General features: G+C 44.5%; 1 protein-coding gene across 7 annotated transcripts in view; it reads left to right on the forward strand.

The window, feature by feature from the left end:
• NEDD4L (NEDD4 like E3 ubiquitin protein ligase) overlaps positions 1-21,852 on the forward strand; it is a 313,861-nt gene that overhangs the window by 86,384 nt on the left and 205,625 nt on the right. For all 7 annotated transcript variants that reach the window (XM_033135693.1, XM_033135694.1, XM_033135697.1 and 4 more), the window contains exon 2: positions 16,370-16,443. In XM_033135693.1, the coding sequence (XP_032991584.1) occupies positions 16,370-16,443 (74 nt within the window). The remainder of the gene's footprint in view (positions 1-16,369; positions 16,444-21,852) is intronic.

Consider the following 21,852-nt stretch of genomic DNA (forward strand, 5'->3'; position numbering starts at 1 on the left):
CAGAGGTTGATCAATAAAAGAAAAACGAATAAAATATCTGATAGATAACCCTTAAAAATAAAGTAAAAAACAGACGTGTGATATGGGCCTTAAAAAAGGCCGTAAGTCCAAGAAGTTTTCTAAAGTGAAAACTATGCACAGGCTGTCCTGACTTTGCACAATTCCGCGGGGAGTGAACTTCGGTCCGTTCCCGTATGTTTACTGGACCGCATAGGACCTTCGGCTGCTCTTGGGGTAGAACTCTTGTTTCAGACAGAGGGGACAGTGAGGAGTTGTGTGCTGTAAGCACTAGGCGCAGAATGAAGTGACATTCACAGCTCCTGTTAACACCTGCTGCGTCCCAACCCCCATCTGGAACTGGGAAGCTTCAGTTTCCCAAACTCTCAGAAGCTGCTGCCATGGCAGGATCCATTAAGCCCAAATATTATTCACATATCCAGTTGTTCATCAAATTTTTACAAGGGCCTCCTGTATTTCAGATGCAGTTCTGACAATGGGAAACGTGTGTGTGCATACGTAGGTAGAAAAACAAAAGCAGTTTTGAAGGGTTCACTTCATATTGGAATTTCTCCCCTCCTACATTATGTGAAATCCATATCGTGACAGTTCAGAAGTAATCAAACTTCACAAAATATTGCTGCAAAAGGAATAAATATTTTAAAATGTATTTCAGATGGTGTTTCCGAGAACTAGCACACTGACACTCGCTGGCATCCTGCAGCCATCTTCACCTTAACATTCTTGGTCCCCACCCCCCCACTCCACCACCACCCCCGAAAGTGTTCTGTTGGAAGTAACACGACATTTGTAATTTTACTTCTGGTATTACTTAGTTATAAATATCTTTTGAAACAGTACACACCCACATAGTAATTATTTTGTAGTTTGAAAAAAAAGTGAGAAAACTGGACGTTGGTAGTTTTACATTAAAAAAAAAAAAGTCGAAGTTCCAGAGACGAAATTCTGTAATTTCAGTATTTCTATGAGGAAACTGAAAAAAAATAATTTAACAGATTGCTAGTTTGCTTTTTTAAAAAAAGTTCATGATTCAAAACACGGCAACATTCCAGTAAGCTAGGAAATAGAACTTTTCCGTCACCGTCTCGTTAATGAGTTACGTCTTTGTCATAAAACGGCATTGCTGGGTAAGGAGGCTCAGCTGAAATATGGAATCTGCTAATGCACATTTTAAGGAAGTGAAGCTCTAGAGGTAGTGATTCTGCCCAATGTGAGATCAATACCTCTGGCATACTTGTCTCCTTTGAAGTGTGAAGCCAGTGACCATGAACGTGATTCTGGTACCTGGGAGGTGAACCTCACTCATGCTTTGCCACTGGCTTTTCAGCCACAGAGATGACAGGAGGTGCGGGAGGAATTAGGAAGGGCTTCAAAGGAAGGCGTTGCTTTGTGGGCCTCTGGCCATCAACGGTGGCACAAATCCCATTATCCTTGTCACGCCGTGATGTGCTGTCCTGTGGTTGCCGGCAGCTCTCTTAGGTTTGTGGCACTGGGCGCCGGGGCTTCTTAAGCTTTCTAATGGGACCGCTCACTTCTGCTTGCAGCTTTTCCCTAGGGGAGGTTTGTCTCAACTCGCTTGTTCCCGTTGCTGATTTTGCTTTTCTGTGTTGTTTCTGTTTAGCTTTTCTGCAGCCTTCAGGCTAGCTTCAGTCACTACTTGATATAGTAACCACTTGCACTTTCTTCTAGTCCTCCCCTTCTGGTTGTCTCTTAGGATGATGCTACCCACCAGCCCATTGTAGCAGCGTTGCTATTCCTCATAAGAAGAATTTTACATACCTGGTGAGAGCCAGTTCACCACCATAAATCCATTTTGGAATAAGATATAGAATAACAGCAAATGAGACTCTTCCCCCCACCCTTTTGCCCCCGCGCCCCCAAAAATGTTTATGAATGCTCTTATTTCTAATGGTTGTTCCATTCATGATGTTTTGAAACTGGTTGCAATTAAGGAAGCATTCTGATTTATGCATCATCTTTTGTGTTTCACTGGGAGCTAGATGGGGATTGTAATTATTATTTCTCGGTTTTGTCTTAGAGAAGTTACATAATATACATACTGAAGGTGTGTGATCTTGCATAAATTGCTTCAGACTGGGTTCTTGGCTCCTCAGGTACAGGTCTTCTAAAATCACATCTTAAAGTTGGGAAGGGATGGCAGGGACCATCTGGTTCATTTTCCTCCCTCGGTGACATCTCTGGCAGGTGGCCGGCCCTTGCTCTCCCCGGTTCTCACCAGCCAGCTCTCTGACTCAGGAGGCCACCTGCTCTGTTGGAGCAGGAGGTTTAATGACTGGTATCTCCTTCCCTTCAGTAAGACGCATCTGCCTTCCTGCAGCTTTCACTCCTTGCTTGCGGTTTGCCTTTTGCAGCCGCATAACATAACAGTGACTGATTCTGCCACACACACACCCCCACGTCCCTTCCTGCAGAAAGAATCTGTATTGTTTTTTTTTTTTAAATAAAAAGGCCTGGTTAAACATTCCTAAGTCTTCATGTGATGTCTGTTTGTTGGTTTATTAACTATCCTGGCTACTTAAAAACAAATGTTTTGAGTTGTTAATACATTTAAAGGGTTTTAAATTAAAAACGGACAGAAGGCTGTGCAGTGAGAAGTCTGTGTGTGTGTGTGTCTGCCTGTCTGTCTCAAAGACCTCTGTCCCTAGCCACCTGGTTCCTGTCCTCACAGCCAGCCAGTTTTGTGTCCTTATAGAGTTTCCTTTATGCACATGCAAACAAATTATTGGTGTGTGTATACAAGCGCATACATCTCCTTCCTCCTTTTTATATAAAGCATAGCATACTCTACATGTTCTCACCCGGCCTTTTCATGTGACAGTGTATCTTGAATTTTCAAGCCTGTACATAGAGGACATCCTCATTTTTTTTCTTAATGGTTGTTTAGTCTTTTGTTGTTTGGATTTTGTTCTATTGGCTTAAAAAAACAAAGTGAAACAACAACCGCCTCCCTCCTAAGTAAGTCATGCCACTTGGGTTTGTACATAACGCTGGCCCAGGGCACGGTCTGATGACACTCCCTGCTCTGGACTTTGAATAACGCAAATGGTTTACTTGGTCATAATGCTGAGCTTGAGATAAAATACAAGCCCACAGGTGTTTCCCCACTTTTGATGCTCTTCTGTCCTTCTCTTGCGCACGGACTCCGGCAGCTAAGTGCACATGCCACTATCACATGCCATCCTGGGAGATCTGGCCCATCCCCCATCCTGGTGAAATCTTTTTGGATTCTGATCCAGTCATCTGACATTTTATCCAGTTGTGCGTATCCACTACCAATTGGATTAGCCCGCCATCGATATCCCCATCCAGATTTTCCTGGCACAGAATGTTGCCTCGGATGGAGCCAACAATAGAGCCCCATGAGGTAACCCCCTGAGACCTTTCTGGTGCTTTCTCATCATTATACTTTGGACAGGAGTTGGCAAACTGGGTACAGCCAACCGCGTCTTGCTTAGCTTTAGTGTCAGCTCACCTTCACATCGTCGTCTTGTCTGGAAGACGAGTGTGGTTTGGCCAGAGTCTATACACACTAATAAGCCGCACGCCATGCAGCGATTAACCTCACGAGAAAAGGAAGCAAGTGACTCACTCTTTAGCGAACCTCAGCTATAGATTGTGGCTCCTGTGTAAATGCTCACAAAATGTGTAGTAATTCACTCTAAAACTTTGCCTTGGATTGATGTCATTCACTCAGTTAACCACCCGCCCCCCCAAAAAAAACCAACATGTGGGTGCCCTGCTCTTTGCTAGCATCTAGGAAAACGGTGCTGAGAAACTAAGAGATCGCTTTGTGGCTCTCTGGCCTTCTTGTCGCCCCCCTCCCCCCATCATCTGCTGTCTAGTTTCGTCTTTGGGTGTGAGAACTAATTTAAAAAGCAGTGACAATAAAGGGTGAGCGAAGTATAGGATAGTGTGGGAGCTTATTGTAGGAGGACTTCACTAGTCTGGGGGCCCTGGAAAGACATTTTCAGAAAACATGGTGTTTAAGCTGACCCCGAAAGGACAACTAGGTGATCTGAGCAAAAATATAGCAAATGGGTGGTACTGATAGAGGGAAAACACTGCTGTAAGACCAGTCAGTATAATTTATATTATTTTTCATAACTTCCTTTCTGTCGGAGTTGGGGCATCTGTGATGTTGGTAATTCCTCTCAGGTGCCCAGCAGGTTCTCTCAGCCATTGCGGGATGTTATTTGGCAGAACGAGGTATAGTCTGGATGTCCTTGGTGCCATCGCAGTTCCTGTGTTATGGGGCCTTGGTTCTCCTCGTCATCTTCCAGTATAGACTTACATACTCTAAGGTAGTCGTTAAGCGTTAGTGCAGGAAGGCTTCTTTCTAACTGTAGTCCAGTAATGGATTATTTTGCACGGTCTTCATACCTATCCAGGAATTAGAAATAGTTACCTTCTGAGGATTAAGCCAGTCATGGATAAGGCATTTGTGGGAGCAAACCAAGAAATGACATGTAACGGTGTGGCTGAACAGTTTGGGAACATCCACAGTTTCAATGCAGATAACTTGGGTGTGATCTCCAGGAGGCAGGTTTGGAATTGGGTTGCAATCTGTGGAGGGAAAGAAAACCTGTCAGTTGTGTCGCACTCAGGACAGAGCCTGGAAATAGAAGAGAGACGGACAGTCTGGAGCACAGGAAGTGGAAGCGAAGGAAGGTTTCTGTTTGGTACTGTTCTTTGAACTTGGGAAGCAGTGGTAGGAGTCTTTCTGTCGTGGAGATCAGCCCAGCACGTGATGGAGTAATCAGACTAAGCGCTTGTTCTGCACACGTGCTCACCATGCAGCCTTCCGACTGATTGTAACTTGCATGTGTCCAACTGGCTTACAGAGTAAAGGTACCAGTCCGTGGTCCTTCAGAGGCCTGCAACCTGCCATTTTCTCATTGTAAAATCTAAAACTTGACACCGGGATGATTTACCGGCTTTTTTCATGTGTGTCTTTTCCAAGATGCGGGAGCCCTCGGCACACTGACCTGAGCCACACTTCTGATCCTCCTCGATCCTGATCTGGGACCACAGTACACCCCGCGAATGTCTTCCTTGGGGCCCTTGGCAGTCTCTGCCGCCTGAAACCCAGACCTCTTTCAGTTCCTTCTAGTCAAACTACGCATTCCACCCAGAAACCCAGACTTGACTTCATGGCGAGAGGTCAGAGTTCTGAGTGCCATGAAAAATATAGAATTTAGATCTGGAGCTAGGACTTTCGGCTTTCAACAAAGTGCCATTGTTCACTATGATCATTTTTAGAACTATAAACACAAGATAATTCTTGTCTTAGTGATCTTGTGGGAATTTAAAAATGTTTCCTGTCTTATGATTAGAGGTTTGGAACAAAAGGACCATTGATAAATGGATTCTTTGAAGACCTTTTACATGGAGTTTTACCAACTCTTCTGGTCAAAAGAGAATTTTTAATTAGTGGAAGAGAGTGGCGATGTCCTTTAAGCTGGGACTTTTGCCAGCTCATTCATTTCATGGACCCCACTCAGTGTGGCACCTTTCTCTCCCCTCCCCACAATCACTGAATTACTGTGGATTCTTGGCATTTGAAGATCAAACATTTCTAATTGAGAGCCACTCTGGAAATCGACCTGCACGTGGAGGAATCTGCATTCTTGTGTGTTACATGGGAGGCCCCTCGCGACGCGCCTGTCCCTTAGCATGTCACTGACCCTAGTCACTCCCCACTGCTCACCCCTCAACTTACCACCAACCCCGAAGCCCACGTGCTCCCCCATCTCTTCTTCAGGGGTGTATTTTCCAGGGGAAATGATGTGGAATCTGCAAAGAACTTGGGATGACCACCTGGATTGCCATGGCTCTTCTCTATTCAGCAGTCAGCAACAAAGACGTAATGTTGTCACTGAACGAAAGAAATGTAATAGTAGCACTTTTAAGGCATGGGTCAAAACAATGCCTATGTAGTTGTAAGGGTAGAGGGGAGGGTATGAGAGAACCCTGCCTGATTCAGTGCCAGCTGTGCGGAACGGGCACGGAAGCCCTCCCAAGTCATCTGTAACGTCTTGGAGCTGCCACCAAATGACGCATACCAAAACCAATTTTACCAGAGGCTAACTGGTAGAAACAAGCGTTAAGTTCCTAGGGCGTCTCATCAATGTTATAAGGAAACAAGACAGCGTTATTTGAGGCCCTGTTGTATTAGAATTGACAGAAATCTTGTGGGTGCTCTGATGTGATTCTGTTGGAATTTATGTACTGTTCAGCAGCCTTGCCTTTCTGGAGCAAGTGGATGTGGTGGCAGCTGGCCTGCCCGATGTCGTGGTCAGAAGGCCTTCCTCCCGTTGTCTTCAGTTCGCCCCTTGGGCCTGGTCTGGCTTCACGCTACAGGGCTCTTTCTAAAGGTGTAGTGTGCTAGATGGTTGGCCATTCCTATTCGTCAGCCGTTCTCAGTTTTCTGAGTTTAGTTCCCTTTTCTTACCAGCCCTTTCCCTTTAAATATTTCCCGATAATATCAGTAATTCTCTCAAAGGGACCAAGAAAGAACCCCTGTTGGGATTTTTACCTCTTTTATCTCCTGAATACTTTTTCTGTGACTACTGTGCAAGATGTAGCCACCTCGTTATGTTCTTGACCTATACTGGACTTAGCGAAAACTCCCAAATCTTGGTCACCATCGCCGCTGTTCCTTTATTTGTATAATGGGTTTTAAAATGTCTTGATGCAGGAAGACTGTACTGTACAGTATTTGCTTTGATAGGCTTTACAGCTATTAATTTATGGATACTTAATTTGCATGACAGTCTTTAATATTTCAGAGGAAATCTTGACCCTAGAACATGTGATTGTAGTAAAACCTGTCTCAGTGCCGGATAGCTGAATTCCATAGTTTAACTCTTCTACGTTATAATTGTGTTAAAAGTAGGGGTTTCAGCCTCCATGCCTTCTTTCCTATCTAACTTTCACAAGAGATTATTCAAATCCTGTTGCATTTTTGCATGCCCTTTGAGCAGTACTGTCCAATGGAACTGTGTGTGAATATGGAAATATTCTCTGTCTGCACTGACCAATACAGTAGCCACTAGGCATATGTGACTGTTGAGCACTGAACTTGTGACTAACGTTACCAAGGAACTGACTTTTAATTTTAATTTATTTTAATTAAATAGCCTCAGGTAGTTAGTGGCTACCATATTAGACAGTGCAGCCATAGAGTTCAGTTGAGATAATGAGACTGACTACAATGAAAAAAAGACTACAGTGATTTATTATTTAAGTGCCAGAATAAATGGTCAGTCTGCAGGACGGGCCAGAGGCAGGCGCCAAGCCTCCCACACTGGGTGTCCATTTCTGACCTCTGTACTGGACTGAGCTCTGGTTTCTGGCTTCTAACTGCCTCTTTGACCTCTCTGCCTGCACACTGGGAAGATAACCTCAGCTCAAGAAGCCCAAGTTCTTTTATTTCCCTTAGCCTCAAACCCACTCTTCTTCCTTTATTTTCTATCATTTAATAGCATCAGCCCCCACTAACACTGAAACTGGACACTTGAGTTGATGTCTTCTCCTCTTGCCTTGCAGGGCAGAGCCAGTCTGTCACCAAGCCATGCTGTCCCCCTCAGGAATAGCTGTGGAACCAGTCCCGTGTCCTCCATCTGCCAGACCGAGTGGCAGCCAGCATTAGTGCCCCTACCCTCCTCTCTCTGCACTTGCCTCCCCTTCAGTCTGCTCTCTGCTCCTGTCATTAGTGAGCATGTCACTCACCTGCCTAAACGTGTTTGCCCTGCACAGCACAGAGGATGAAGCCAGATCCGGGCACCTCTTCCCGTTCCCCACCTCCCCACATACTGACTGCCCATTTCGAGGCGCCCTCATGCTTCTTCTTTTGTCTGAAAGTTGTTCCTCCCTTTTCCTCATTCTTCAAGACCTGGCTCAAATGTCTACTCCTCTGGGGCTTTCCCCAACTTTCTGGCCTATTTCCCTGTCCCCACCCCTCACAGGTACATTAATTTCTTCCTCCTCTGAGTTGCCGCACAATGCCATCCGTTGCTGTTATTCAACTTAACTACGTCATCTTGTAATTGTGTGTGTGTGTGTGTGTGTATATGTTCTCCTGATGCACAGAAAGTAAATTCCTGTGGGCGTGAGTTCTGTCTTATGGATTCCTTATTCCTTGTACTGCTTTCAGCACAGAGTAAGTAAGTGCTTTTGGTTGAATAACTAACACACGGACCCGAGCACACCACTGGGGGTGAAGAGGTGCTGTGTGGGAAAAGTCAGGGAAGAAGGGAATTAATTGTGTCACCGTGAAGAGCACAGGGAGTTCGGGAGTAAAGCAGGTTGTGATGAGCCTTCGGTGCCAGGAGGAGGACTTTCGGTTTGATCCATCGGTCCATGGGGAGGTCTCACTGGAGCAATAGAGAAGAGACATCTGGACTAAGACTGGACTAAGGAGGTGGCCGTGACTTAGGATGAAGCCACGCTGCCACTCAGGAATAGTGACTACATAGGGTGGGCACATGATAGGTGCTCAGTAGCTTCTGGAAGAAGGGACACTTGAGGTTCTGCTAGTTGGTGGTGGACCACCTTGCTATGAGTGACACCATGAACGAGGCTGTGGAACAAACAAGGGATGCATGTAGAGTGGTTTTAAAGGGAAATGTAAGTTTCACAGCTACTCTCTAATGTTATCGTCATTTCTGGAATTATAAAAAAATTTCATACTTAAGGTCATGTATCCTAAAAATTTTGGAGTTGTCTCAGTTTCAAATATTGACTGTACTTATGGGGCATCAGGTGCAAAACTTCTTAAAAATAACACAGTTGTTGCACTTACATTGAGCAAGTCATCAAGTTCTGTTAATTCTCCCTTAAAGATGCTATGCTTTTTTACACGATAGACAACACAGGCCATAGTCTTTGACTGACTGGTGTCTTTTCAATGTATTAAAACATTGTTTCTAATACACGGGAAAATCTCAATTTAACAAAGAGATTTAGGAGATTTTGGATATTAGACTCCAATTATTGCACTGGATTCTCCACGGGCATTAGTTATCCACTGCTGTAAATAAATTATTCCCAAACTTAGCTTAAAACAATAAACATTTATTACCTCACAGTTTCTGTGAGAAATAAAAAATGGCTTTGCTGGGTGGTTCTGATGCATGCCGCCACCATTACTAAAATATAGCAAGACAGGATTTCTTATGAGGTTGCCGTCAAGATGCCAGCCAGGGCTGCCGTCCCTGGAAGGCTTAACGGGCTGGAGGACCCACTTCCAAGATGGTTCACTCGCATGGCTGTTGGCAGGAGGCTTCAATTTCTCACCACGTTGACCTTTCTTCTCATAGGGCGGCTTGAGTGTCCTCATAACATGGCAGCTGCTGGCTTCCCCCAGAGGGAGTGATCTGAGAGAGAAGGAGGGAGGAAGAGAGAGAGAAAGAGAGAGAAGGAAACTGCAATGCCTTTTGTTACCTAATCTGCAAAGTCACACACTGTCACCTCCTCAGCCTTCTGTTTATTAGAAGAGGTCACTAAGTCCCAGGTGAGGGAGGAAAACTAAGTCCCACCTCTTGAAGAGAGAACTATCAAGAATTTGTAGACATATTTTAAAACCACACAATGCAATTTATGAAAGTTAGTCACCTTGAGCATTACAATTACGATTCTACTCTAGAAGGTCATCATTTAATTCTTCCCATTTCTTCACTTTTCCATTTGGTATAATAATAGCCCTGGTCTAGTAAAGGTTGAAAAATTTAGGGTGTGCAGAATCCTGTTTCTGCAGTTTTTTCTGGTACTAATATCCGTCAGACTTCCACTTGTTTAGAATAATATATGTTGGGCTGACGATGATGAACAGCTACAGTGGATGGTTCTGAGTTGGGCTGTTTGCTGTCATCAGTCTTACGTCATGAATTTGAGCTGGACGTGTTTTCCGTCTTGTACCTTTGTTGTCACCACATACGCCTTATGTCTCTATTCCGCTCCTGTATTATATTTTAGGTATGCGTAGATCTAACCTCCACAGTTGATTGTAAGCCCCAGAGGGGCAGAGGAGGCTGCATCTTGTTCAGTTTTGTGTGCCTCCTGTCTGCTAGCGCAATGCCTTGAGCATAATAGTCACCAGTATGTTTTTGTTGCATGTGTACTTAGCAGGTCAAAGTGGAGAACTGAGTGACAGAGATAAAAGTCAGGAGGGATGGCAGCAGTGTAAGGTCAGGGAACCGATGGAGTGAAGAGGGCAAAAGGTTTAGAGGGTAGGCATTAGGATGAAAGAGGTGAAGAGGACAGGATACAGGATGTAACAAGAATTGGAGACGACTAGAATGTGGGAGGGTAGGACTCTGTAGGAGATTTAAAACAAACGTATGGAACAGGATTTTGTCTTGTAGTTGGAGTAAGAGAAGGTGAACATGGGAAGACCAATGATATTTACTGTGTAGCAGGCACACTGTGAACACTTTCTATATATGTTCGTTTACTTGTGTTTTTTGTTTGTTTGTTTGTTTTTAAGCAACTGAAGTTAATTGACGTATATATAACTTAGATATTTTGTGGTACAAAAAATAGCGATCATCTCTTTGAATCCAGGGAATGTGGACTGCAAGCCTGCAAGTGTTATGGGTAATAGCTAGGGGTATAAACATAGTGTAGAATATGGAAGGTAAATAGATAAATTGATTTAAGGGAGAAGGATTGAGATGTGCAGGTCACTGACTCAGGACTTCCTTGTCCACATGAACAGCTGGTATGTGTGACACCCTGGGGTCACAGTGGATCCTTGTGGAGAAAGAACACTATTTTCCAACCCAGATATCACCATTTTGGGATGGAGATCAGCTGCCATTGTGAAAAACAGAGGATCAAATATACAAAGTTACCTAGACCAGGCAGATTCATAAGGGAAAAGGTAAATTGTAGTATCTTGTTTTGAGTTGGAACTTGAGATTTATTTTACTGTAGGAACAAGTTTGATCGATTATATACTAGGCTTTGTGGTTGGGGATGGGAATCTGGTAACCACTTAGACACAGTTTATATGAGCAGGCTACTGCATGGCTCACAACTGTCTTACAAATGAGCCTTCACAATATCCTTGTTTGTAAGTTGGGACTTCCTTTATGCCACTAATTTATGGCGTGGGCACCTTATCATGGTTTATGTCTTGATGAAGAATTAGAAAATTAAGTGTAAAAGAAAAACACATGTCAAATACATAGAATCATTTCTGTTAGACAATAACTATGCAGAACAACAGCTTAATAGTGACTGAAAAAGACACTGAAGGTCATGAGAATATCTGTGGTTATTCAGCCTCACCTCTTCCGTGCTTGTGCTTTCTCTGCGTTGTACAGTCCATCTCTGAATAGTATTTTCATTGCCATAAGCCACCTTTGTTAAATATTTAATTCTATGGGAGTCATAACCAGGGACCAAAATGTCATGCATAGATTTTATGAAAGTAATAAAATGCTGCATAAAGTACAGTTGCTCGGCTTGGAGCTCATTGCATCTGACATATTGGTCACACACCTGGTCATGTGTTTCCTTCCAGAGTGACAATGGCTGCTTATCTGTATGCAAGCTTGTTATTTGGAGGAAACAAAGATAAGAAGTTTTTGCTATATGTCTGAGCCCCATGTATAAAGAGTAACATTGTCTTTCCTACTCCCTGCCCTTAACATCAGAGAGAAGTGAACTTCCTGTAACAAATGCTTGTAAATAGTAAGTACTCAATAAAAGCCTCTCTTCCTTTCATCTCCCAGCTGTTGCCTACATATTATACACGAGAACCGTTTTCATGTCTTCCAAATATACAGCTCTATACCTTTGTGAGTTGGCTAAAATATAACTTGTCAGTTTGTTTTTCTTATGACAAAAGAAGGTTTATTCGTTACAGAAATAGGGAAGCCTGGATTTCTAAACCTATGATTAAATTCTTTTCTCTTTTCGTTATGTATGTTCTGAAGTTTCTACACAAGTTTAGTTTCCAAACAAAATTAATGTTTCAAAAAGAAAAAAGCAGATAAGCAAAAAGAAGTTATCCATTATCCAGAGGTAATTGCTATTAAAATCATCCTTTTGAGGTCTTTTCCTGTGCATATAATTGATATTTATTTTAAAAATGAGATTATATTTATATGATAAGCTAACTTCTAATGAAACCTTGAGTTTTCAGTGGGAATAAACAGTACAAGTCTATTTCTAGCTCAATGCCTGGGCAGGGTCAGTAGCTGATGGTGGAGGGGGCAGGTTGGGTAGGGGATGGTCTGTTGCACTCTACTCCTTTCATGGAGTTTTTCCCTTCTTGGCTTCAGGATCTTATCCATTGAGGAGGATGGGGAGAGAATGGAGGATGCTGAGTGGGAGGGTCTCTGGGCCTGATCTGGACAGAAATCTGGACATCATTTCTGTCCACATTCCATTGGTCAGAACATAGTCACATGACCTAACTGCAAGGAATGCTGGGGAACGTAGTCTAGTTGGGGGGTCCACATGGAAAAAGGAAATAGCTTGTTGAACAACTTGCACATCTCTGACTCAATTGTATAAACCATTTTGAAACTTTTTTTAACCAAATAGTTTATTTCAAACATGTTTTTGTATGTTAAATCTGGTCACTTCTCCATTTCTATCCAATGCGAAGCTCCACCATCTCTTGTCAGATCTCTTTCTAATTAGTCCCCCTCCTCTGTTCTTGTTCCCTTGTAGTCCATTTCCCCACAACACCCCAAGTGGTCTTTTAAAAAGTGTAAGTCAAATGTTGTCACTCCCCTGCTTAAAACTTCCCAAAGGTGGTTGGAAGAATGCCCACCCTCTCCTGGCTGCGGCTGGCCTCTTGGGTCTCTGGCCTCACCGCACCGGGCTGGCTCTCCCTGGAACGCCTCCCAGGCCTAGGAATTTACTGTCATCCTCCGTGACTTCCCGGCCACCGCATCACACACTCTGTCTCCTTCAGGTTTTAGCTCAGATGTCTCCTTTCCAAAGAGGCTTTTCCTAACCACCAGTCATAAATATCCTCCCCGCTCCCTGTGCTTAGTTGCTTCTATTTAACTGTTTTCTTACCGTCGAAGCACTTACCATCAGAAGTTACCCTGCTTGTTTGTTTGCATTATGTATTTAGATTCTGTCTGTTTTCTAGACTGTGGATTCCTTGAGGCAGGAAGGAATCCTCCATCTTGTTCACATCTCTACCCCCAGATAATGCGCCTGGCCTGGTGGTGGGACTTAGTAAATAACCTGTGGAATAAATGAAGGTCATTACAGATCCTCACGTATTTTTAGTGATAGTATTGTCGCCCATTGCACAGAATTGCTGTAAACATTTAGACACCTACTTCTGAGGGACTTTTAGATTTCTTTTGATTAAAAAAAATGCTGGGGTGATGTGAGTAATCTGTAGCTAGTTTTTTGGATCGTTTCGTTGTCATATCTGTGCTTGTGTTCTTAGGATTGATTCCTAAATGAGAACTTGTTTGGTGAAAGGGTGTGTGTACAAAATGTTAAGTGCTCAATAAAGCACTTAAAATTATGACCATGATGTATTTCCAGTTGTCCTCCAGACTCTCCTGGTTTGTTTGCTCATGGTGTTGAGAGCCCTCAGAGAGCACGCTCGCAGTAGCACTAGAGGGTGGGCTGGGCTGGGTGGGGCGTTTTATCTGTGTTGCTGTAGCCCCAGGTCTTAGAACAGGTGCTCATACTTACTAAAGGAATAAACCAATCTCCATAAAAAATTGAGTTCGCCCTTTACTTAAATTTATTTTTATTCATGTATTCATATGAATGTTCCCTCATTTAAAAATGTATGCCTTTGGAAAGTAGGCCTGTCCACCCAATGTAAGAACATTCACCCAACATTGATGTAACCCAACATTGATGTAAACCAAGCAGTGCTTATCCTGTTTCTTAGAATCCAGACAAGGTTGAGCTCTCTATCCAGTTTGTGGAAAGTCCAGGACCCTGCCCAGGATTTATGAGAATTCCGAGGGCTACAAAACAAAGAAATGGTTTTTTACCAGAATTCTTGTTGTCTGCTCTGTGACTTGCAACTGTATCTTTGTTCCCATCCTAGACACTGTCCCTTCTGTATGTCCCCCACATCAGTCCCACGTGGAACTGGGACTGATGGAAACTTGGGGTGGAAACAGACCCGCTGCTCTACCTGAGTCACCTTATCAGAAGGAGTTACTGCTCAGCAGATCCTCCATTCTCCTTCTCAAAGGTCCTTTCACCTTCCTGCTACCAGATCAAGCATCTTCTTTACCCAGCACCAAGGATTGGCCTGGAGATTTAACACTTTTCCTTTAGCAGTATCCACCCTCCATGAGTGGTCCAGACGAGAGAGGCGGGCTCTCCCCGTGGTGTTTGGGAGAATTGTTGATTCGCAATATTTGTAATTAGGGCAATAGGGGAAGCAGGGAGACAGAAAAAATACGTTCCCTGTCCTCCATTTCTTCTTCTGACTGATTCCTCATTCCTTCTCAAGTAGTCTTTAACCCCTTAGCCTGGCAGACAAGAATTTCGTTTTATCCCATGGTTCTCTATTTGTATGCTGTGGGGACTAGTGGGCCATAAACTCTTCCCCAAGTATACGGTGAACTCTACACAGGTGTGTTGCCAAATTGTGATCCATGTGTAAAAAGTACTTTCCACTGTGGTATTTCTTGAGCTGAGCAGGCCATAGCAGATGTCATGTGATTGACAGGGGGGTACAGCCTGCCGTGAGAGACAGAACAGAGCCTTCGCCTAGACAACATCTGTGCTAAGAAAGAATCCTTGACAGTTTCCACCCAGCACTTACAGGAACCAAAGGCAGAGCATAGAACCCCGGGAACTTTGGTAACCACTTGGGGACACTGTTATGCGTAGCTGTTGTCTGTGACTTGTCTTAATCCTTTCGCAAAGGCTGCCAGACACGTTAAATCCTGCCAGTCTGGAGTGCAGGCCTCACTTGAAAGGGATCATACATAAGCACACACAAGTTGAGAAACCTCTTCTTAAACATGCCCCACATGTTTGCATGTGGGCAGCCTTGTGTCACAGCTGGATGGTTGGAGGGATGGTTGAATGGATGAAAGAATCCTGGAAAGTAAACGATCTCAAGCGTGGATTCCAACTGCCCGTATGCCTGCTTGATCTGTGTGGCTAATTGACGAAGCGTCAACATCCTGGTCTCCATGTTTAATCTCACTTGCCTTTATCTCCTTTGACATTATATGATGCATACAGTCATTTAGATTTTCTTTTCTTCGCCTAGGTTTGACTAACCATATTGGCGAGAGGAATTTTATATTACTTCTCTTCTACTCCTCAGTGCTTGTATCTCCAAGGACTCCATCCCTAGCTGTTTTGTCTTCTTACCCATTGGGATAACTTTCCAATGTCCTCTAGTTGTAACTACCAACTACCAACTGTACATGGATAACAAGACGTCTCTGCCATTTATCAGTTGAGTCATTTATTTTCTTCTACATGGTTGTTTCATAGGCTCCTTGAATTCAACTTCATCCTCTACTTTAACTTACGTTAACAGTTAGTGGCCCAAACCAACCTGGACTTCTGCCTGCCATCACCCCGAAGCCATCTCATCTATCTTGAATGTCTTGGCCTTAAATACTTCTCCCTCCCGTGCCCTTGGGTGTGGTGCCACCACGGGTCCTCTGCTGGTGGCCTGCTCATCACGCAGTAGACTCCAAGCATGTTCATGTCATATTTCAAGGCCTCTCTCAGTGTCCGGCACATAGGAGCTGCTTAGAAAATCCTGGAATGAGTGAATAAATAAGCAGATAAATGAATGAATGATTTTTGAGATGGTATGGGATGATTTCCATTTAGGATGATCTTTTTACTGGAACTGAGGAATTTTGTTTGTCAGCACTGACATTTTGAAACCGTAACGTTGAAATATTTTACCACATGAACTTCCTTTCTATCTCAGGCCACACACACAAACACATAAACTTCAAAGGAGGCATTATTTATTAAATTTATGGGAACTTGCTGTATTTGGGCATTTATCTAAGTGGTGTCATATGTGAGTGTGAGTTCTTGGTACAACTGGGAAGTATTTCCTCTCAATGGCAGAAGTAATTGATCTGCGTGACGTAGTTTGAATTAAACTTGTGTTCAGTTCATCTGGATTGGTGTAAATTTCTAGGGTCATAGGATTTTTGAGCCGAATGTAGCTTTTTGAACTTCAGTGTAAGGAAGAATGGCCTGTGTTCGAATTGGTTTGTTCTATATCTCAGTCTGGCCGGAAGAGGAGTCCTGGACTTTGCATACTGGGTGAGAATGTGACCCACTGAAGGTCTGTTTTTTAAACTTGTTTGTTTTTTTTTTTTTTTTCCCCGTCCAACAGGGAGAGTCACGTATTCTGAGAGTGAAGGTTGTTTCTGGAATTGATCTCGCCAAAAAGGACATCTTTGGAGCCAGGTATGTTTGCTTTTTTTTTTTTTTTTGGTAGGCTTTTGTAGGTTTTTTAGGGACTCAATTCAAGCACTTTTCTAATTCAGGCATGCATCACTCACCTGGAGGCCTCACCTGCACTTTCTGACTGAGAAAGGTGACGCTGAGGCGGCCAGTTCAGGGGCCAGACCTGGTATCACAGCAGTGGTCAGTAGCTTAGTCCTTCCTGTGGGTTGCTCTCAGGAGGAAATCAGATTCTCATGTTTCTCCTTTTCACAGTGGAAAAAAATACAGTTTGGTGATAAGTCTGTGCTCATTGTAACATATTTCTTTAAAAAAAAAAATCCTTAGCTTAAGGAAGCATAAAAGTGTCACTTTATTCTGAGGAGAAGAAGATATTCTTTGACATGTATCATCTGAATTAAGAGATTTGGTAGTATGGGTGCATTTGGTGATTTCTGTGGCTTTTCCAGAGGTATTAGCGGGGATCCAGCCTGATCTTTCTGGGTGTTTTCAACTTTTTTATTTTGGGGGTTGCACCCAATATTCAGAGAGTATCTTTAAATCAGCCCTTTAATTCCTGTTTGCTCTCTGCAGTGCGTTCTGTTGCATGTTGGACTGGTAGCAGTGAGGTTAGAGCCACTTCGAACAGGATTTGAACCAGCTTTTGAAGAACAAAGACCCTCTGAACTTTAGACATAGAGGAGACATTAGATGTTCTAGTCCAACTTTCCTGTTTTGTGGTTGACAAAGCTTAAGTCCAGAAAGGTTACTACTTGCCCAGTGGCATATACCAGTAGTACTAGAACAGTGATGAGAACAGGCCTCCTGTTTTCCTGCCAGTGCCCCTGCATGGTTGGTACACCATGGGGTTTAACCAGGAGGGCCTTGGTGGCTGCTGGGGAGAGTCACCTGCTGTTGGAGTCAGCTCATTGCAACACTGGTCCATCCTGTGAGTCCCTTGTACTGTTGCCCATGGTGGCCTTCTGGTTTCAGGGCCTTAGCCTGACACCGGAGACTCTTAGTGACGAGGCTCCCTTCTGTCTAGCTCATTTCATCTTCCCGCCCACCCAGAAGAAGATTTTTCTGCCATTAGTAGGCAGACCTCTTTATTTTCTGTCCTGTCGTCATGCACCATTTTTGTTTAGCCCATCAAAGAAATTTGTTTACTAAAATGGCATCTAGAGAAATTACCAAAAAATAAAATTGATGTAAGTGAAACATCAGTGAAATCTTTTTTTAAAATCCCTATACTGATGGGTGCTCCAAGTGTCTAATTGAGGATTAGCTGTCTGAGTTGTGTGGCAGGAAACCTCACACCCAGGGGCTCTGACGTCAGCCTGAGCTGCTGCTGATGTGGGAGGGGGAGCAGGTCCCACCTGCAGGTTTTTCCTCTTTTGACCCTGAAGTTGCACTGGGTGGTTTGCCATGTGCCTGTGCTAATACTCTGCTATTTCACTTGTCTGACTCGTTGAGACATTTACTAGGGACAGAGGCATCTTACTTTTTAGTGTCTTTGTCCTACCGCTTACCGTTCAGAACACCAAGAACAAGACTGAGCAAATTGGTTTTTTTTGTTGTTGTTGTTTTAAATTTTAGACATTTGCATGCTGAGTAGTAGGTTGTACTCTTATGTCAAAAATGCCTGTTGCCTGCACTTACTCTTCGCAATGAATTTTATAGTTTTGAAGGAAGAAGTTGGATTTGGAACATTTCTGTGATGTTTATTTTGATTGGTTTGGTTTTATTTTATCCAAAACCCGTCATAAAAAATGAAATGGAGCCAGATTGTATTTCTGCTCAGAAAATCGGAGGTTAAACTTGGTCGGGAAATTAGGGTCTCAATCTTAGAAGACAGATTGGAGTCTTGCATTTTTACTATTTATATGAAGAGAGGGTCATTTCTTAAGGACAGGGCAGAAAGGAATTGTACATAATGCTTCAAGATGTTAATTAGAAAGATAAATAGTGTTGTGGCTGCATGGACCCGGTGCCAGAAAATGAGTCAGAAGCCTTGAATCCTCGTTCTGGCCTTCATTTTCTTAGTTGGCTAAATACAGCACACACACACCCCCTGCCTGCCTTCCTCCTTCCCGCTCCACCTCTCTCTCGGAGGTCAGCTTTCTCTGAAGGGCCATAGTGCTTCAAGGACCCATTTGCCAATGCGTGCGCCTAAATAGAAGGATTAGGTGACAGTGGGGGTTCATGCCATGCTGGCATTTCACTCTACAGTGGCACCATTTATGGCCTTACTGTCTTCCGCAATAACCAGCATTCTCCTCCCCATTCTCTTGGGCAAACCCTTGAAAACCACCTCTGTCACAGCATGTTAGTGTGAAACATGGAGGACCTCGTCACAGGCGTGCCGGGGTCGCATGACTCTAGGCTCCTGGCAGCTCTCACGCATTTTTGAGGTAGCAGTTATAACGAGTGCGGGAGGTTTGGTCATGTGTTCTCTGCTCTCCCCTGAAGTGACAGCCTTTTCGCTGCCCTTCAGAACCCCTTCACCCTCAGCTGTCACGGAATATTCCCTCCACCTCTGTCCTTCAGGCTCCCTTTCCAGAAAAAGGGCTGAATAAGAACTGGAATTCCTGCAGTAGAAGGAGTCACTGATGGAGAAGGAAGGACCGTTTTCTTGAGAGAGAGCGTCAGCAACTTCAAAGTGGTAGAAATCATATAATATAGATGTGATCGTGTTGAAAGACAGGAGATATGGTCTCTGGGGCTTCCTGTCCTTTATCTCCAGGGGAGGGAGGTAGCCTGGGTCATTCGCCTGAGGTGGGGGAGGGTCAGGGTGAAGGGCAGGAGAGGCAGAAGTGTGGGTCAACGGATGGCGATGGCTGTGGGGGGGGGGCGGGGAGCACCCCTTGTGTCTGCCCGCTGGGCTTCTTGCCCCTGGGAGGCTGCCTTAGGCCATGGTTCAGAGGACTGGAATTTGTGGGGCCCTCAGCTCTGAGCCTGCCTCTGAGTTGGGGAGGGGATTCACCCTTGAGAGGCCTGTACCTGAAATGCCCTTCTCCTGCTCCGCTGTCTCTGTCCCAATCCATCTCTGAGCGTGTCAGATCACTTTCCAGCTTCCTTCCAGCAAAATCTAACTTTATTAAAAGAGGCTTTGTTGAAAGAAGATTTGACAATTGGGCTGTCACTCTCCTTGAACATTTGAGCAGTTGGTCTATGTGGAAATGGCAGTCGCAGAGCAAGATGTTTTCATTTGGACCACGCTTTCAGGTCAAAGAAGGGCAGCCATATAATCTGTCACTAAACAGGGACACTTTTGTCTGGAATAAATACTAAATCAAATGGGATGTGAGGACATAGGATGTAAGTGGTGGCTGGTCACCCTGCATCAAAGACACCCAATCAATCTCTATGACAAAACGCTATGCAATTTTTTAAGTTTCTTTTTTTTTTTTTTAAAGCTGAGCCTAAGAAAAATCTGTTTTTACCAAGTAGGCCCTGTATAAAATGCCATCAGAAAGGCAGTAAAACCATGTTTAAACTGTGTATCCATAGTGTGTGTACCCACTTCCGTGTTGTCTTCATGAGGTAAAGCGTGGTGGAGGGGCTCACAGACACACTTTACCTGGGAGCTTCTTCCTGCACCTGCCCCTCCTGCCTCAGTGTTTGTGGATGGATCGTCACGTTTGCCTTCTGCGATGATGAACCAGCATCTCCACACATCCCATCTCCACCCCGCTGCAGAGTGTTTCCGCAAAGGCACAGACTTTGGGATGCACACAGCTCCCCTGCGTGCAAGCTCCTTTGGTCTGCCTTTGCCTGTGGAGTCAAGTCTCAGTCTCCTTTACATGTAGGATTGAAGTCCCTGTGGGACTCGGTAAGCCAAGCCCTCTGATTCCATCCTCCCCTGCCCCCATGAAAATCTGGGCAACGCCTGCTTCTCCTTCTTTGCCACTCAGCTCAGTTGTCATCTCCTCTAGCACACAGGGCCACCCCCCAGTCCCCTGGCAGATCACGTCCTCTTTTTGGTATGTCCTGCCACCTGGTAGTACCACATGTAATGTAGCTCTGTCAGTAGAGCTGTTTCTTTCTCCCACAGTAGATTTTTAGCTTCCGATGGCTAGGCTTCTATTTTGTTTTTTATTCTCCAACCTAGCACTGAATAGATGCTCAAGAAATATTTACTGAAAGTGTGAGTAGACTGCGTCCTGATCTGCCACATCTTTCCCTCTTCCCTTTTCCTCCAACTTCACTGAAAACTCACTGTTCTCTCCATGTGCCATGACATGTGCTGATTCTTGTCTTTGCTTCCGTTTCCCTTCGGCGTGGAATCTGCTGACATCCTTTCCTGCGCTACTCACTATCCCGCCAGACCCAGTTCAGGTGACAGCACCTCGTCTCAGCTCCCTACCCCTCTTCCCCCATCAACCCCAGCCCAAGAGGACAAAACAACTCTTATCCCCGGGCTCAGGGGACAGCCCTGTCTTATTCCTTGGTGTAAGCCCAGAGACCTTGGCACATGGCGATTGCCCACTAAATTGATTCAAATTCAGTAAGTGGAATCTAATTATGGAATGTGTAGCACCAGAGTGCCAGCTGGAGGAAGGGCCACTTTTTCCTAATTCTCGTGGACATGCCATTCGCTCATCGGGCTTCTCCCTCACCCCCACCCACTCTGCCATCCAGGACAACTCTGTGTAGACAAGTGGAGGAGACCTGCCTAGGACTCAGGTAATAGGTGGGTGTGGAAGAGAGATGGTTATGAGAAGCAAGTGCAAAGGCTGGTGCCAGAAGAGTCTTGGGGTGCCAGTAGAATGGCATGTGTGTGTGCGGGGCGCCCCTGGATGCCGGCGTCTCTGCAAAATTACTTCAGCCCCGACAGAAGGAACAAACCCACTCTCTTGTGGTGGTGGGATCAGAAACTTCTACTTGCGGGTGTTGAGGCCGAGCTGGGCCTGCGATGGAAAGTCAAGACCCAGCACCAACCCATCGTGTTAGGGTCAGGAGAGAGCCAAGGACACGTGTCACAGGTGAGGGAGCACACAGGTGCCACGGGGCAGCGTGGCGGTCTTCCCACACAGGAGAAGTGGATGCCGGTAGGTCAGGAAGCCCACCAGCAGTTATAGGCGGGGGATCAGTGGGACAACTCTGCACTTACCAGGAGCCTTTTCGGCACTTCCTGGTGTGGCAGAAACAAGTCGTGGTGTTTGGCCACCGTGACGTGCTTGGAATAAGTGAGTCGTGCTGGTTTGCTTGCTTGCTTTTTAAAATTAGAAAATACATATTTTTTCAATTACAGTTGGCATACATGATATATTAGCTTCAGGTGTACAACGACTATTAGACGTTTATATAACTTACAAAATGATCCGCCTCATAAGTCTAGTACCCACCTGGCACCGTCGTAGTTATTACAATGTTATTGACTGTATTCCCTATGCTGTACTTCACATCCCCGTGACTATTTCGTAACTGCCG

This window comes from Rhinolophus ferrumequinum, chromosome 19 (genome assembly GCF_004115265.2).
Source record: "Rhinolophus ferrumequinum isolate MPI-CBG mRhiFer1 chromosome 19, mRhiFer1_v1.p, whole genome shotgun sequence".
NCBI lineage: Eukaryota > Metazoa > Chordata > Mammalia > Chiroptera > Rhinolophidae > Rhinolophus > Rhinolophus ferrumequinum.